This window comes from Stegodyphus dumicola, chromosome 4 (genome assembly GCF_044657685.1).
Source record: "Stegodyphus dumicola isolate Sdum_Otavi_A_Nest chromosome 4, ASM4465768v1".
In the NCBI taxonomy this organism is placed as follows: domain Eukaryota; kingdom Metazoa; phylum Arthropoda; class Arachnida; order Araneae; family Eresidae; genus Stegodyphus; species Stegodyphus dumicola.
In genome coordinates, this window is record NC_140771.1 from 72,626,327 (window position 1) to 72,645,260 (window position 18,934).

General features: G+C 29.7%; 1 protein-coding gene and 1 long non-coding RNA gene across 3 annotated transcripts in view; one reads left to right on the forward strand and one right to left on the reverse strand.

Moving 5' to 3' along the window:
* The first annotated feature begins 3,052 nt into the window (after positions 1–3,052).
* Positions 3,053–5,855, forward strand: LOC146997572 (uncharacterized). The gene is made up of 2 exons (XR_015040494.1): positions 3,053–3,989; positions 5,508–5,855. It is a non-coding gene; the product is annotated as an uncharacterized LOC146997572 (long non-coding RNA).
* Positions 5,856–11,246: 5,391 nt separating this feature from the next.
* LOC118191468 (neprilysin-2-like) overlaps positions 11,247–18,934 on the reverse strand; it is a 126,887-nt gene continuing 119,199 nt past the window's right edge. For both annotated transcript variants that reach the window (XM_085815076.1, XM_085815075.1), the window contains exons 20-24: positions 18,692–18,816; positions 17,530–17,595; positions 14,323–14,418; positions 11,707–11,783; positions 11,247–11,509 (exon numbers count right to left, since the gene is read on the reverse strand). In XM_085815076.1, coding sequence (XP_085671202.1) covers positions 11,410–11,509; positions 11,707–11,783; positions 14,323–14,418; positions 17,530–17,595; positions 18,692–18,816 — 464 coding nt within the window. In that variant the 3' untranslated portion in view covers positions 11,247–11,409. The remainder of the gene's footprint in view (positions 11,510–11,706; positions 11,784–14,322; positions 14,419–17,529; positions 17,596–18,691; positions 18,817–18,934) is intronic.

Sequence of the window (18,934 nt, forward strand, 5' to 3'; positions counted from 1 at the left end):
GAGATGGCGCCACGTGTAAAATCCAGTTCTTAATCGGAGTAGCAAAGCGACATCTTTACTCACTCAGACTTCTCGTCGGACAAGTGTACGCGACGCTAGCATGAACTGTGTTAATGCTACGTATTTCTATATCATTCAGAATTGTCGTTAGATTCAAAAAGCGAATATGAGGAATATATGTGATACAGAGTTAAATGTGGAATTATACGAAGAATTTTATTCACGAAATGAAGCTGATATTTTGCTAGATGAACTATCAAATTATGATTTTAAAAATATTAGTTTTGAAATTAATGGGACTCAGTATGTTCCACGAAGAAAAGTACTCGGTTTTGGTGATGAAGGACTTAGTTACGAATTCTCTGGAACGAGCATTTGTGCAGAACCATGGACTCAAACTCTTCTAAATGTAAAAGATTATGTTGAAACGATAACTGGCAAAAAATATAATTTTGCTTTATTGAACTATTATCCTGACGGAGTGGCGAAAATTTCAACGCATAAAGACAATGAAACTTGTCTCGAACCTGAAAGTGATATACCTATCATCAGTTTAGGTGCAAAACGTCAAATGGTATTTACCAGGCGAAATTTCACATCTCGAAGCGTGGACTTAACTCATGGAACTCTCCTTGTAATGAAACCCCCAACGAATCAATTTTGGATGCACGGAATACCCTCTCAACCTGACGTTAAAGATCCTAGAATTAGTATCACATTCCGAAACATAAAAATTTCGAAAATTAAAAAACGACGCTTGGAAGATAATGAGGATGAACTTCCAGAGGATGACTGGTTTGCCCACTATATGAAGTCTGTTCCTGAAAATATCTTCATGCCGAATAATCGAGAACAGAAAAAAGAAAGTTCGAAGTTGATTGCACAGTGGACTCTTGGTTGGGGATATTTTGTGTCCATAAATCAGTTTGAAAACAGAATGAACATTCATCTACGTGAATGTGTGGAACAAAATAAAATATTATACCCTACTACACGCGGTGTTGTTATAACTCTTGCAACATGGCAAGAAATTTCCTCAAAAATATATGAATTTAATCTTGTCTATACGAGTGCCAGCATCATTTGCAATAATGAGTTGGTAGTTTTCAACAAAGAAGGTGAGTGTATTTTTCAACAAGTTTTTAAACAAGATGAAAATTCTTTTAAACTAAAACCTACATACCTAAAAGTAAACTGTGATATTTTAAAAAAAATTGAAAGAAATTATTCCTGATGTATCTAATACTTTATATAAAAGTATTTTTGAAATTATTTTACCGTTGCAAATCAAATGTAAAAACAATTGTTCGGATATGGTAAGTGATGATGATGAACTTTTTAAAGAACTCATAAACTCTATCAAAACTGAATTAAATTCAGTGATAAAAAAGCTATATAAATGCGAAGGTTGCATTGTAAATCATCCTTCACAAACAAGACATGATTGCATTATAATAAGTGTTGAGGATAGAATTAAATATATTGGTGAAGATATATTTTTATGTATTAATTTTAAAAATATAAGAGATTCTTTAAGGCAGAAAAAAATGTTTCATTTATTTTGTAATAGGTTTTTTGAATCGAAATGTTATGAAGATTATAAAATTGCACTAATATAAGTACAGCTATTCTATTTAAATTTCTGTCTTTGGTTGATGTTATGAGTATTTTTTTTCCTTATGTTTTATTTTAATAGAAATATATTGAAATTTTAGTTTTAATTTTAAAGCAAGCATGTATATCAAATATCAGTAAATGGATATTGTTGTTAATTTGATATTAACTAATGAAAGAAAATTCTAAGTATATTTTATGTATAATACAGAAACTTGTTCTTTGGAAATAAATGTATTTAAATAGAAAAGCTTCTTGGTGAAATGAATGTATTTTTATTTTTTATAACAATTTTTTTAAGTATTTTATGTTTACAGTGCAATATATGCTTCAAGTGATTCACTCGTGTTGAAAATTTAAGAGTTTATGAAGCGATTATTCGCTGAACTTATGTGATATATTTGCGAGGTTTCTTGAATACGAGTAATCTGAAGAGATATTTGAAATCTCATGAAAGAAACATCAGATGTAGTGTATGTCCTAAGAAATTTAAGTTTATAGTTTGAAAAGTCGCGAAGCTTCTCGTCTTAGAATTTTGTAGTGAATAATCACAAGTTCTTTTCATGTAAAAAGGATATGAAAACTAATAAAGTTACTTTTAAGAGTAAATCATGATAAAAAATATTTAGTGAGCATAAGAATTTAAAACAATATGAATCTTTACATCGTATTGAATGTTCGGACATTTTTTCAAGTAAAACAGAATTTGAAGAATATCTCAGGAAACTTTTTTTTTTAAATGTTGCCGGTGTCAAAAGAAACAGAAATATGCTGATGATGATGTTTTGAAACAGCATGATACTTCTCTTCTTATAAATTACCTCCATTGTTTACAAGTGTTTAAAAGAAAAAGTGATCTCTTACACCACATTCGAATGCGACATGATTTGATGTGAATCTTATAAAAACGAAGAAACGTTGACATCGTTAATACATGCAAGTCTTCTAAAATCGCAAGTCTTAATAGTATGTTCGCAATTGAATCGATTTGCTAGAACATAGAAAATGATCATGTCTTCTTGAATGTACTTCTTGAATATATAAAATTGTAGTTAATAGGGAAAAAATGAGTTATGATGTAGTTTTACACTGAGTTGTGATATCGGTGTTTGAAATGGTAATCAATAGTTACATTTAAAATGTGTCGTGAGTGTGAAAATGCAGAAATAAAAGAGCTTTGGCGAATTTAATAAACGCGGTTCAATGTGATTGATGGAAAAATTTTTTCCATGTGAATTAAATAGTGTAAGATATGAACCTCTTTCTCTCAATAGTTAATTATTCAATTGTAAGACAATTAAACTTTAAATATATATGCATATAGTACATGTAATGATTAATATTACATTGAATTATGTAAATAACTGAGAATATGTGTATTAACATAGTGAATGTTCGCTTTTATGAAGTTCTAAGCATTACTTTAAATACCATTCATAAAACTTTTATCTCATATATACAAACATGGCAATATCTATTGAGTTTTCATTTATTCTTTGGAATGTATAAAAGTTTAAATATTTTTTTTAATTTAATGTAGATTGGAGTAAAATATCTGTATCTTTCTTCATTTCAATCGGTAATATCTGTATGCTGGTAAAGGTACGTATGTTCGTAAGAATTATACTGTGTCACATTTTTGACAATCTTCTTTCATTCATATTAGCTAATAAGAGAATTATTGAAATTAGTAAAGTAATGAAAATCAACATTATTGAAAGAAAAAAACTCTAAAAGCATTTACATTTCCAGAAATATATCAAAGTTCCTTTTCTTAAAAACACCAGGTGTATCGTAGTTTTTATTTCTATTTCGTTAAAAGCTGAACTTGTAAAATAAAAATTTTCTATTAGTGTAAGGTAAACAAAAAAAAATCAAGAGACAATCCGTATCATGAATGAAATTCAAGTCTTACATCGGATTAAAAAGAAATATTCTGAATCTAAATGTTTATGCCTATTTAGCACAAAATGTGTTTATTTGTGTTATAAATTTAACTAAAACCATTCTTATAACAGTATGTTGCCTTTAAACTGGGTAAAAGTGTTAAGTATATTTTCTGATGGTATTGATATACTTGTCAAAGAAGTTCTAGAAACCTCAAATGTCGAAAGAGCATATGATAAGAATCTCCTTTCCTATCGCTACGTCAGTTACAGGTTAAGCGGTGGCTTGAATGGATAAAGGTAATGTTTGTGCAAAAATATAGTAGTTCTATTTTGAAATGAGAAATAATTCGCTTTTTGTCAATTAAGGAAACTTGTGGTATTATTAAACAGAATGTCAGTGAAAGACATTGCGTTTGCATAGTGAATTATGAAGGTACTGAAAGGTAGTAAAGAAGGTGAATGAAAGAATTAATTTGAACAAATAAGGTAAGGCTATCATTAAAAGAAAAAACTGTTCAAAAGATGTATGTTAGAATTAAAAGTGAGATGTTAAAATTTAAAAAGATGTAACAGAGTAAAACCAAAGAATACTGGTAATTCCCATCTGGAAAACAGTAATTTGAGTACGCTATTGAAAAAGTTGGTTTTAAGAATTTCTTTATGCATATGATGCAAAACAATTGCTAGTTTATCATGAGTGCTGACATAGATGCAATTAGTGCAGGAAAAATAGTAAAATTAGTATAGTTAGTGTCTCTAAAACATGAAAAAATAATAGTGTGAGCAGTGTAAATTCATTTTAAGTACTGAAATATGACATAGACTAAATATCAGAAAATGTAAGAAATATTTTGGTATGTGTGGATGAAACACTGAACGTGGTTGTAAAATTAGAAATGAAAATTATCAACACACTTAAAGGTAATCGGGATTTAAAACTAAACATGATGTTAGAAACTTTGAAGACCATAAAACTATATGAGAAAGAAATACATTTAGATATAAATGGTATTAAACTGTAAAGTTGTGAATGGAAATTTCTGAGTAAAACCTGTAGATGATCTATTATGATCGAGGAATAAAACAAGTATTATAAAAATTGTAAGGAAATATTTGAATATGGAGTAAATGAAAACAATCCATATCGTTAAAATGAATAAAAAGGGATAAAATGTTGGAATTACGAGTGATGAGACAGAAATAAAAACATTATAATAAATAAGTTAAGCTAGAATTAAGAAATATAAACACAGAAGGGAAATCATGAACGTAAGAAAAGCAATTAACAGTTATAGACTTAAGTGTTTTTTTTAAATATTCGGTAATGTAAGGAAGATATTGTTAAACACGTGAAAGAAATTAGAATTTCTGTAGAAAATTTAGTAAAAGAACTAAGATCACGAAAAATAAACGTTTCTTTTTAAATACAATTTCATATCGCTAAGTTAAAGTGTGTATAGAATACTAGAGTGGTTTAAAAAAAGTAAATGAAGTTAAAATTCAGAATATATTGAACATTATAACGTTAAAAAAAGTGTTAAATTGTATCTAAAATTAAGTAATGTAACAAATAAACAGCACGTGCGGGAACGTTTGTGAAATATAACGTATAAGTTAAAAATCAGGGTATTCTGAAATTTATGAAAGGTATGAAAAAAAATAGTATGTGGAAATTAAATAAAATATTACAAATAAATTAGAAACGTTAAGTATTAAAAAATATGACAGTAAATGAATATGTTATTATGAAACAGAAAACCTAAGAAATAAGTTAAAGTTTCATTTAAAACTAGAAAGGATAAAAGTATCAGAATAAAACTGAGTAATAAAAACAAATTATCTTGTAGTTACATTTTCATAACATGATGAACTATCATTAAAGGAAAGTCTTTTTTTTTATATTTGTTTCTTTTACATTGTTTTCAGAGTCGCGCATTGAATCATTTTAACACCAGACTTAAAAAATATATTTCTAAAACATATAATTCACTTTTTCATTAATAGAGGGCAGCATCGCTATATCATCAAAATTAAGATGCAGAAAATATTTCCCGTTGCCAATATAAAAAACTAACTTTAAATGAAAAGCAGGAAGTCTACAACTCAACCAGCAGTCTACGAACACCTCAACTCCACTCGTGACCACGCCTCCAAGTGTGATGACGTTGCCTTTGGCCCCGCCTTCTGTGTGACGTCATTGACCACGCCCCCAGCTCCTCAGCTCCTCCTGATGCAGAACCCCCATTTTCTATCTACTGACGCTAGCATGAACTGTGTTCCGAGCTCTGTGTTGATCTCTTCAATGTAATTTAAATTGTAATTTAGTACTTAATATATTCTTTTGTTATAGGAGATTGTCTATTCTTATTTTCTTTAGTTATATCATACATTAAGCACACACGACCACCAAATATATATCGGAAAAATGTTAATCGATTACTTGAATTCTAAAAAGAGGTGTATAAGGGAGAAAATAACAATTAAGATAGTTTAAAATTGTGTTTTAGGTAGTAATTACTAATTATAATAGATTTCAATATTTGAATATCTAAGAAAAAATCATGATTGAGAAAATAGAAAGAGGCTTTTTTTGGAATGTTTCCTTTTTTACAGAATGCAGAGATGAATTCATTTTTACTCAAAACTGAAATTTATTAGCTAATTAAGCATTAGCTCTATGTAGCATCTTAGTTCAATGATCTGTATTAACGTGCCATTTTTTTAATTAAACGCTTCAAGACTAATTAGAAAAGTACGTAATTCTCTTTTTACCCTAAAATTTTTCATTTATAAAATTGCATTTTCATTAATAATCATATGAAATAATTCTCTAAATATAATTCAGTGCAGAAAAAATAAGATACATAAATGCCTTGGAAATGGAATCAGCATTGAATTTCTCTTTGAGAAAAATAAAGTTTACAAAAAATCTAGGAAGCGAAGTAATCCAGTAGAATATTTTATAATATTTTATCACTGAAATGCACTGAATTATTCTTTATCAACGATATGTAAATGTAATTTAATGTGTATTTATACACTACATATAAACATACATATATATGTTTAGTTTTCGTGGTTTTCCCCGTGTGTAACGTGTATACCAGTCAATTTTGCTTAGAAAGTCCTTCACGGAGGCATCCTTACCTTGAGGCAGGTAAGCCCCGAGTGCTTTGTTATAATGAAATAAACCAGACCAAACAATATTATATATATACACATAAAGAAAAAACCTAATATGAGGCTAAAACCTAAAAACAAAATTTATCGAATTTGTACTATGAATTCTTATATTAATTTTGATTTGTTTAGATATTGTATTAAAACTCTTATATGTTATAATATAAGATATAAGGTTATAACTCTTATAGGTTATAATATAATAAACTCTTATAGGTTATATAATAAACTCTTATAGGTTATAATATAAGGTGATAAAATATATAATTATATATATATATATATATATAGTTATAATTCCCTTGACAAGTTCTGTTTGAAGCAATCAACAAAGGAGATTAATTTTGCGGACAATTTTATTGCACTTTTTATTTTTACAGTCTCATTTTTACAGTCTGTGTTTTTCAGATTTTCTTTAATCACTTCTGTTTTTTAATTTTTACCCTTCATTTACGTTTACTAGGTTTTTGTAATCATTTCGCGGAGATAAAAATAGGTTGGCCTTTACAATTTTTTGGAACTAAATTTATATTTAATTTACGTTCCGACCTTTTATTTATAGCATATGTGCGTGTGTGTGTAATTTAAAATCTTCTATTTCTTTCAAAACCTAACAAACCATTGATATTGATATTACATAAATATGTTTATATTAATTAACATTGTATATTTAAGATTTTTTTCTTTGATAGTTTATACCCTGTTCCATATTTTGTTCCATTTATATATACTTATAAACGTATAGATATATATATAATTTAAGGATTCCATATTAACTAATACGTCTATAACCAAAAAATTGCACCAATAATGCATTTTTCAGCATGATTAACTTCATTCTTAAAAATTTTCTGAAGTCAAGTCTGCGTAATTTTATTCATTAGTCCCGAATCAAAAGCAATTAGATGTTTACATGGCATTAGAAAATTAACCAAAAAGCAGCGACCCGCAATGCATTTGTAATTTGGTAAACGGTCCTTAGACGTGAAAAGATTGAAAGCCATTTGAGTTAAGACTATTTTCTCAGATACTCAGATATTTTTTATATGTGTAACATAGCATTCGAAATGCAAAACTCAATATTTATACTACGCATTCATTGATGTAACAAATATGCATCTTTCTACTACTATGCCTTTTAAAAAAAGATGGTATTTGCCTTACAGTTTATCATTGAATAATCCATTTTATTGCAGAACACTGCATTGATTCAAAGAATTCAATTTGCTTTCTTATATTCATCTAGATAAAACTGAATTCAGAGAAATTAGATGTTTAAACGGCCCCACATTTTCCGACGACTACGAAATGGACTCCGATATCTAGGAGGTATACATATTAGACCAAGTTTTCTCATATTAAAATTACAGATTAATTTTCCTTAAGCAGAAATTTTGACGGTGGCAGTAGTTCCAAAGATAGTAAAATATCGTAAAATGATATAACACATTCATTAAATAAGACTTCAGTATTCTGAAAAGAAAAGCAACATAAGTATATTTAAAATTTTTTCCCTCTTAAACACTGAAAATATTAAGAAAGCAAACGGCATGGGAGTTTTCGTGGTTTTCTCCATGTGTAACGCATTAATACGAGTCACTTTTCTTTGGAAAGTCCTCCAGAAGGAAGCCCTCTCTTCCGTGTTGTGCCTTAGAGAGGATAACGTAAATAATAATAATAATAAATGATCTAGCGAAATCAGTACATATGCCCATAAAAATACTAAAACATTCCATTATAAATTCCTCATGGCATACATTCATGATGAAATAATACCAGATCAAATATTCTACATTCTTCAACTGTTGTTTAAAGAGTTCGTTTTGGATGCATGATTTAATTTTGTATAGCATGATTTCCTGGACGATTTCTTATTAAGCTAATAGCAGGATTGAAATAATTTAGTTAAAAGTTATTTTTAGCAATTACTTACAATTTGCTTTTGAAATTTTAAAAGAAATAACGAAAATAAAAAAAATATAAACCTAAGTCCATAATTTTGTATTTTTTAATTTATATTTTTCATATTTTCAAATTATTAATTACTGTTTTTGCATTTGTAAATTTAAAAACATTTCAAAATATTAGATTACAACTGAAAGTTTCAGCTTAAAATTTAACTTTAAAATTTAAGTGGAACAATTGGATTATTCTAGAAAGTTTATAAACACTCTACGTAGCTTAGTTGCTTTTATTAAAATGTTTTAAATAAAATTAAAATAATACCCATGACAGAGGGGGGAAAAATAGGAATCCACCTCATTTTACGAGATATCTCTTCTAACTAAAACCAAATTTTCGAAAAAAGTGTAAGCGGAGGATTAAAAGTGTGTAAGAAAAACTACCAAATACAATTATAATATATGCCAGTTTTTGACTATTTGTATTCCAGTGATATAGTCGGTAGCATATAAATTATTCATGAAAATATATTATCTATGTTAGGCTTCCACAGACAATGTGATCCAAACCACGTGGTCTCTGAAACGCATTTCACAGCATGTGGATATTTTATGAACATATTTCTATGCACAATCGTGCTGCACTTTTTTTAAAACTCGTCGAAGAGTCGGTTTAGTGGTTGAAAGAATGAGATTTTGTATCTCGCCAATAAAAAATATTTTGCTACTTGATGGAAATATATTTTGCAAACCTCGGCTCAGGCAAACTTGTAGCTCGCAGAAATGTAATCCCTCGTTTTATCGCTACCCCGGAGTAAATTTTCGAACATGTACGAGTTTCTAAGTTTTGCTATGTCGAAAATATCACGTGAAGTGCACTTAATAAAAATAATGCAGGATAGAAGAAATCTTCTCGGGCACAAGTGTTAAGCAAAATAAATACTTAAGCACATAAGAATAATTAAAATATTCTATTATTAAATAAGGGTATGAAATTCCGCGTAATATAAATTGGATACCACGTGGATGAAATAATATAATAAGTTTTCTACAAAGTAATAATAAGTTTTATACAAGTTTTTTATAATAAGTTTTTCTTTTTAAAGGCATGCATGATGTATTTTATATCTCGGGCGATTATTTCTTAAACTATTTAGAATTAACTAATCACGAATATTTAGTTAAAAAATCATTTTGTCAACTCATTTAAATTTGCTGTTTGAAAGTTTTGAAAGAAAATTTAGAAAATAAAAAAAAAAATTATACTTATAATAGTTGCATAATTTTATTAATTTATTATTTTGTAACTTTGAACTTTTTTAAGTATTAGAATGAAATTGCAATTTTTCGGCGTCAGTTTAGATTTTCAGTTCAAGAGAAAAAAGAACAATCAGATTACTTCAAGCTGTTTTAGATTTTTAATGAAATTTTAAAAAAGTCAAAATTCAGAGTTAAAAAATAGCATAGTGGCAAACAACCTTGTAAAAAATCTCTGCACTTTTTTCTATGATTGTTTAAAAATGTTCAATATTTTTTTATATACGGTAAATAAATATTACATTGAGATGCGGTTTTAAATGAGAAGTTCTGGCCTCTCTGGGACTAAAATTCATGATAATATAATACGCTTTTTATTTACCAATTTAATACTTATCTTAATGATTACGACTTTTTATTTTAAAAATCTGATAAAGATCGGATTCAGAAATTTATGTATGTATGCCTACATGTATGTATCCATGTATGCATGTATTTGTCAGTATCATATGTGTGTATACTCACGCACATATACGCATACGTTTCTTAATCCAGTCCCGATAACAGAAGAGTACCCATTTTTGTCTTATAAAAGTCGTTCGATAAAAAAGACATAAGAAATATTATTCAACATCGTATTTGAAAACTGCAAGCCATAGACAATTTATTAATATAATATATATTCTACTACTGAAATATGATATTTAAACAATACCTTGCTGCACATTCCTTTTCAAAACTGCTTCTGAAGTTTCAAAGCACAGGATAAATTGCTTTGGTCAAGACACTCCAATCTACTTTGTGCAAGCCCGAAAGCGTTTTGAGAAATGATCTTTCAATTCAAATTTCTATCACAATTGTTCGTTGAGTCAAGTAGCACTACGCATGCGCTCTGCTATCTCCCTCTACTATGACTAATCAGTGTCGATTGTCTGAGATGTCTCGTACGTAGTATTGTTACGAATTTTACATATAGATAATTTAAGATATGAAAGAAGAAGATGTTCAACAAAGAATTAAATAAAGTAAATGTCCTTGACTTTCTTTGACTTCAGTGTCTTTGACTTCAACGCAAATTTGAGGCTAAAATATTTATGGATCCCATAAACTGAATGTAAGGTACTTGTATGAGAGCATTTTTTAAATCTCCACTTCGTGACAATAGAAATTGAAAAATATGAGCTCTAATGTGTTGAGATTGTTAAAATGACGAGTTTAAAATCCGATTCCTGCAGAAGCAATTGCTTGTGACGGCCTGCTGATACTTTTCCACATATATACAAAATATAAAAGCAATTATTTAAAATATTATTGTTATGGATATAGTTTGTGCCAAGTGGAAAAAGATGTCGTTTGCAAGAAGGTTAGATTTATAGTAAAAAATGGCAAAAGCTATGAGAGAGAAAACGTTTCAATATTTTATTTACTCAAAATAAACTGCTCACAGTTCTTGAACTTTTTCGAAACTGTAAATGTACTGCTGGTGCATTTATAACCAAAATTACATAAATAATTATAACAAACTTATTAATTATAATCTAAAATCTTGATTCGTTCTGTTGATTCTTCTACCAAACTTGGCATTTGGTTTGGGGATTCATTGCTGAACCTACAGGACAGTCAAAGTCTCTGGCAAAGTCTGGTATGTTGGACATTGGTCCAATCACTCTGAAACAGAAGAAAATAATTAAATTGATTTATACTGACTGTAACAAGCACTCTTTAGTATTTTTCAGGAAACTAATTAAAAATCCACATACTGCATGAATAACATTTTCTGACAAAAATCAATTTGAATATGATAAGTAGTATTATACGTCAGGAAATTCCGAAATGTTTGAAGGAAAAGGCTTTATATCATTTACCTGTACTTCGCTGGGCTATATATCCCTTGGACGATTTGGGATACTAAAGAGGTTAATTTCCTTTTCTCACAATGTACCTGAAAAATTTAATAATTTTTTTTCACAAATAATCCTACTTGTCTTGTTAAATATATAAATTCGAAGAAAAAATATTTGCAATTACGCTGTCTTCTAACGATGATTGAAGAAACTAGAAATCGAAAAAGATCTTGCCTGACAAAAGAAATTGTAAACTGAATTCATTTTAAACAATGGGCGAATTATTATTTTCTTTTAATGTGAATAATTTTATTTAAAGAAATATATTATATTGCTCCATTTTATAATTGAATGCTTTAACCTAATTGGCTAATCTGTTTCAATTAAGTTATTGTTTTCACGTAAAGGAACTTTTCTTACGAAAAAAGGGAATGTACTGTAAACTATTTAACAGTTTAATTTTCCTGGTCCATCAGAATGAATTGTGTCTTACCTGTAATAATTAATTAATAGGTAATTTTAATTTATGTGTTTTAAATTTCTATACTTGTATTATTTAAAGCAATGCATAATTTTAATTAATACTTTCTGATAATTAATAAAGTTTATGTAGGATGTGTAGATGTTCCTCAAGATACCCTCCATGTTTGGAAAAAAGATGAATTCCATTTAAACGTTGGGAATGATGCAAAAATCATTCACTTTCATAAATCAATCTGCAAGCAAGGGTAGTATTTTGTAGAAACTGTACGTGGTTATTAAAACGTACTTGCTTAGTATATTTTGAAAAATTTTTTAGTACTCATCAGAAACTAATTATTCAAACAGACTGAAAAACATTTTGCCAATGCATATTTAAAATAACAATCAGTGCGGAAATTTTGATTAAGCATACTATTAAAAATAATTAACAATTAAGTGACTATTTTAACAACGGGAAAATTGACGGTTTCATTAACATTAGGGTTTGGGAAATTTATTATTTTATTGTTTCTGAATAGCATGTAAAGGACATCTAAAATTATACACAAAATTTCGTTTAATAAGAATTTTTCTTAGAATAACCATTACTTCAGAAGTTTATTCCTCAATTCTAATAATATTTCCCACAAAACTTGTAATTCAGGTTACATGAATACGTAATTATTTCTTACTTTATTAGCAGGTTTGTAAAATAGAATAAAGAAATAACGTTGTTACGAATTTTGTGCATATGTATATAGTTTTAGGGAGAACTGGCAAGAAATCTCCAAATCAGGGTATTGCGACTAAATAAATGTAATCAGTCTAGATATGTAACTTTAGCAGTATCTGGCCCTTATATACCTTCTAAAAATTTCAAGAAGTCGAAGGTACTAGAGATTTCTCGGCGATAGTTCTAGAGAAAGCTATATAAGACTGGTGACAGCCTCAATTTCTCAGTAGTTGTTTAGTTCAACGTGAGTTTGGACTCCATGTGAGCTTCGCTCTTTAGATATGTTATGACTGCATTGTATTTAACTTTATTAGTAGTGTGAAGTGTAATTATTGATTGTACTCTGTGATACTGTATGAATAGTTTTGTGGAAAGTTCCAGAACTATTAAGTATTTCTTTTGATAAAATAAATGTTATGAAATTATCATTAATTATGTATATATTCATCTATTGCGAAGCCCTACGCAGGCACCAAAAAATTTGAAAATATGCTTTATACCGTTTTCTTTTCTTTTCTACCGTAGAAAAACGGTAGAAAGGTTATTGCCGAGAAATCTTATGAAGATATTGTCTTAGAGCGAATTGATACTTATGATATCGAATTTGTTTTTCTAAATACACTAGCCTATACGTAAATTCCAAAGATTAAGACAAGGCAGATCAAGTGTTTTGTCAACTGAGTTGTCCGGTGATCTTAGGTTCGGGGTTAAGATCCTAAAAATTCTGCAGAAACACAGATTAAAGCGGAATCGTCAGAAAAGACAAAATGCCTTCTTCAACATATGCTGCACACGCAATTTAACCGGGAGGACGCAAAACTGTGTTAAAAGTATTAGATGTGTGAAGGAAACGACTTGAAGTAAACAAAAGTTTGACCCCAGTCATTCAAGGCAGTTATTTTTACACAGAGTCTAATGACGAAAGTAAATTTTTAACATTGCAATATATGACGTCTGTTGTTAGGTAATATGCGTCATCGGTATAGGATTTCGCAGAGATGGGCAAGAGAGAGCTAAGTATGACTGAGATGGAGGAGGGGATGGTGAAGGCCACTTAGCGAGAAACTTGTATATGCTCGCCAGCCGGTGCTAAGGATATGGTGAAGCGCGTTCGAAGGGGCAGCCAGAAACTCCGGTACGCCCCTTCACTTTCGGTGTTTAAAGGTTGTGTTTTTTTTTACTTTGAAAATAAGAAATTGAGGGCTTCTGTTATGCAATTTTTTAAATTAGAAGAATTTTTGTTATTTGCTTTTTGCTAAATGCATTATTTAATTTACCCCTTGTCACCCACGCGTAGAACAGGTACTTCAGCCAGTAATTTATATTTCAGCCATAGCCTTTAGTGTATAGTTAAACTTGCATATCGGCGACTCTCTGCAATCGGAAAAAATTATTTTTTAAAGAAACTTTTCGTGTAAACATCATCAAAATATATGACTTACATTTGCTGCACTTATCCAGAATAACTGATTCGGCGTATAACTTAACCCTGGCAACATTTTTTCGCCTCCATGTGTTGCCACCCATGATTTATAGGCCTGTAGGAAAATAATAAAAATAAAATCCAAATAACTGTACGCTTCAAATAAAACGAATTTAGTCATAATAGCTGAAGATTATTTTGCACAGTATCAAATTGCGATGTACGCGTGAAAAAGGGCAAGGAAGTTTTTAATAATAATTATCTAATTAAAAATAATAAATTCCGCATAATTATATAATTTAATTTAAGAAAGATCTATGAATTCCTTTGGCAAAAGTAATCGGAAAAGACCTGTAGAGCAAGCTTCTTTGAAATGCGAATTTTTTTATGTAGCCATCTTCGAAGTAAAACAAACTTTTAATGCACGCACACTTGCTCCAGAGCTACTGAAGTTCCTGGGATTATTGGAAGAATCTTTGTTTTGGTATCTTTTATAGACTGGTTGTCGCATAATTTTGAATATCTTGAATTACCATGTAAAACCTTCATTAAGAGACAGAACAACGTGGTCGAAGAGCGAGCGCAAAGTTGTTTTTCTTCTGAAACAGCGTTTGTTCGAAATGTAGCATCTCAGCGAATGGCCGAAATATATTTTAACTTACTTTGCGCTCCGATGACACTGCAAGCCGAAAACTCGGAGACCCGAAAAAGGTCTCTTATGGTGAGAGGGTCTTGTGCCATGAGGTCGTCGACTTAACATTCAGCACTCCATAACAAGACTCCATTTCCATCAATTATTTTTTATTTCAAGAGGATAATACATGGGGCTGATGCCTGTTTACCAATGGTGTATGCCAGACATCCTCTCTATGCATTATCTGTAGCTATATGGAAAGTATGTTAACACCATATAACAGCCAAGTTCAAATACTGAAATATTTCATGTACATGACATTAATCTTCCGCCAACTGAAGGGACGAGAATTTCATGACACGATCCAAGACGAGGCTCCCTTCTCATTTCTATTTAAACGATTCATTATAAAATAAGCGTTTCGCGTAAATCTTTTTAAATATTTTTTATAGGCTTAGATTTTGAGACTAATTCTGTGATTATGGTCAGCATAAAAATATAACAGTAAATAATTTAAGCAAGAATTTTGCCCATTGTTTGAACGACTTTGATATTACAGAAGAACTAATTGTCATATAAATATTATTTTGTTAATTACTGAAGCTAGTGCAGATGGGTATCTCTTAATTTTACCATAGGAAACTTTACCCAACTTTGTTGTGCTTCCTTCTATAATTTGTCAAGTGCCTTTGGCTGATGTGTAGAAGGTATCGTTTTAAATATTTGTCTACCTGTGCCACAAAGGAAGACTCTGCTGTAATATTTGGAATTTTTAAAAAAAAATTATTTGTAGATGTTGACTCGTAGCATGTGTCTTTTCCTTAATGGAATTCAGTTTCTAATGCATTATATGGATAAAAAACTGAGATTTCGTTTTTAAATATAGGGACCAAAAATGTTTTGATAATGTATTTAAAAATAATAATAATAATAATAATAATAATAATAATAATAATAATAATAATAATAATTGATGATAATTTTTTTAAAAAATCTTTTGATTCTGTTTAACTTCAGCTTCAATTTTTGCATAGAAGACTAGTTGTGAGCTTGAAAACGTTTATTCAAACTTTCTTTAAATTCTTGAAGCCAACTTTTGAAGCATGTCAAATGTTAACAAATTTATCTCTTACAGACAGTCGTTAAAGTGTTACAGTCGTTAAATTACAGCTATGCTTCGTCTGCAGTTACTATCAATTTACATTGTTTACGTGCAAAAGGATTTTTTTAAAGAATTATACATATGCTAAGCGTCTGAAAAAAACCCGATGAAAACTGCATTTTCACAACTTAAGCCATTGTTATTTCATTCCCAATAGAAGCTGAGATTTTAAAAGCTGTTGATATTTTTCGTTTCGTAGATGGTTCAGTTAAGATCATAAATTTAATTTTTGTAACCAGTTTTGACATACGCTCTTTATTTTAGATAAGCACTTCATTCTTTTCTAGACAGGAAAAAATATTCATAAAGGATTCAGAGATAGCCTCTTACAATAAATAATTCCACAATTAGAAATAAGATTTTAAGACGTTTTTATCCAGTTTTGTGTAGAGGGTAATTGCATGGTAACAGCCGTTACTTCAGTGTATTTGATTATGGCAAAGCACGCGAGCCCTATCTGACTAAGGGTAGGGATGCCTTCATTAAAGTCTTCCAGAGCGAAATTTGCTTTTATCAATGTCATACATGGAAAAAACAATCAAAATGCCCACACAGCCAGCACTATCAACGCTCAGCGATTTTACAGTTCAGCCACTTTTAGTTGCACTGTAACAGTAAAGCTGATCATAGGTTTATTGCTAATTTACTCCATTGTTGCTAGTAGGATTAGGTGCAATTTGTTAACCTTCATAGATGCTCCGGTTCCCGGAGAGGTTAAATTGTCGTCTCATTTTATTTTAAAATAGTTCTCCTTTTTGACTTTTCTTTATTTTATACATATTGTGTCTCAGAACTATATAAATATACATAAATTTTATTTACTTATTTATTTTTTTGCTTATCATGAGTAAGTTTTGTTCTTTTTTTCCTAGGTATTCTCAGCCTTTTTCTCTGAAAAGTTGAGTAAGCAGCAGAGTAGACCTAAAAAAGCTTCTTGATATTCGGAATATTCAGATAAAACATTTTACTGGCTCTACGCATTCAAAAGAAAATGATAGTGAGTAGTATTAACTAGTATATTCTTATTATTCTTCTTTCACAACAGTTTGAAATTTTGGGAAGGTTTAAAACAGCGCTGTATCGACGAATATTATTTAAAGATACGTAGTTATTGAAGTAATTGCAATTAAATCTTTCATAGCTTATTTACATCGACTTATTTAAAGTTAATTTATTCAGTATTATTTATTTTTAAATTAAATTATTTTTAAATGAGTCAAATCGTTTGCAGTTTGGGTGCGGAAGTAGGTTATTTCCTACAAGTAAAAACAGTATCTAGCTTCTCGAACTGTTAAAAGATACACATATTAAAAACAAATTTGTTAATAATAACAAGTAATCAGTATAAAATCAAAGATATTGTTGAACAATATTCTGAAACAGGGTTTGAACTATATTACAGTGTCTTAAAATTTAAATACTTTTCTTACCAGGTAAGCTTCTTTTAAACCTGCATAATCAGCTATATTTTCTTTTTGTGTGTTTGCTCCGTTTACCTACAAAATATATAAATATTGAATCAATATATATTCAATCCCTTCAGTCAGTGGTAAGCAAAGGCGTAATCATAAAGGCTCATGACAGAAGTCCTAAGAAGCTTCGAATTCTAAGAAACTTGTAGCAAAATATTATCGTATAATTATTTGATATACTTAATGTGGTAGATATATTTGGAATTCCCCATGGGGAAAGGTCCCATAACCTTTCCCCATGTGTACTGTCGTAGTGTACGGCTAGTACATTTAGTTATCACTTGGAAGATCCATGATTCATTTCCCGGCGAGAGCATAAACGATTTTTTACGTCTCCTATTCTGAATAACCTAATAACTACGTAGATATACGAACACAGTATTAAGTTAAAAATCAAATTTGATTAATTTTACAATATTGATTAAGGACTAAAGTATTTAGAGTTATTTTGTAAAATGTATATATCTTGATAATTTTGGAATGTTCCACTGATTTTATTGTCTTGGTAATTTTGCAAGTGTATATGTTGTTTTTATAGATGTGTCACCGTTTTCCAATATTACAAAATTTTAATGTATACGTCTTGCTAATTTGTTTCTATGTATATAGCTCGCTAATTTTGACATGTGTCATTGTTTCCAATGTATATGCCTTAGTAATTTTCAAATGTGTAAATTTTTTATCTTATTTGGAGCAGGGTAATATGTAATCACAACAGGTTATAAGGTATTTTCTTTTTCCTTTCTGCATGCTTTGGTGGTGAAGCTAGAAGCACGCTTGACGCGTATTCGGAAGGGTCGGTATTCGAATCGAAGGCGCAGCGGATTTCTTCAGTTTCCTGACATCGAAAAAATTCTAAAACACAAGTGGCGCCCGAAATGAAGGGCGGCGATAATTCGTCACCACGAGGATCTGGCGATTGGTTCTTCTCACCCTCAGTCGCTCTTTAAAAGGGGAAGTATTAATGCAACTACTACATTATTGTTATGGGTAAGAAAAAAAATGGATTTAAAAACCTGCAATAATTTATATTTTGTATATTATATCAGTTTTTATCTTTAGATATAAAGAGAGCTTTGGATGCACAGCGGCTGATATAAAGAAAGAATGAAAAACTTACGTGCATTCCATTTTCAGCAATGTAATTATTATATTGGCCAATGATACACCTGGTTTCCGTTTCAAAATTTTGGTTTGCTTCTGCGCCCCACGAACCGGCACTATCACCCTCTCCAGTACCACGATCTATAACATTATTGTTAATGTATAGAGAATAATACATAGATCTTAAGTTTAATAATAATAATAACAGTTAAAAAATAAAGAAATTTAATGCAACATTTAGCACAAGTAAGCAATAATT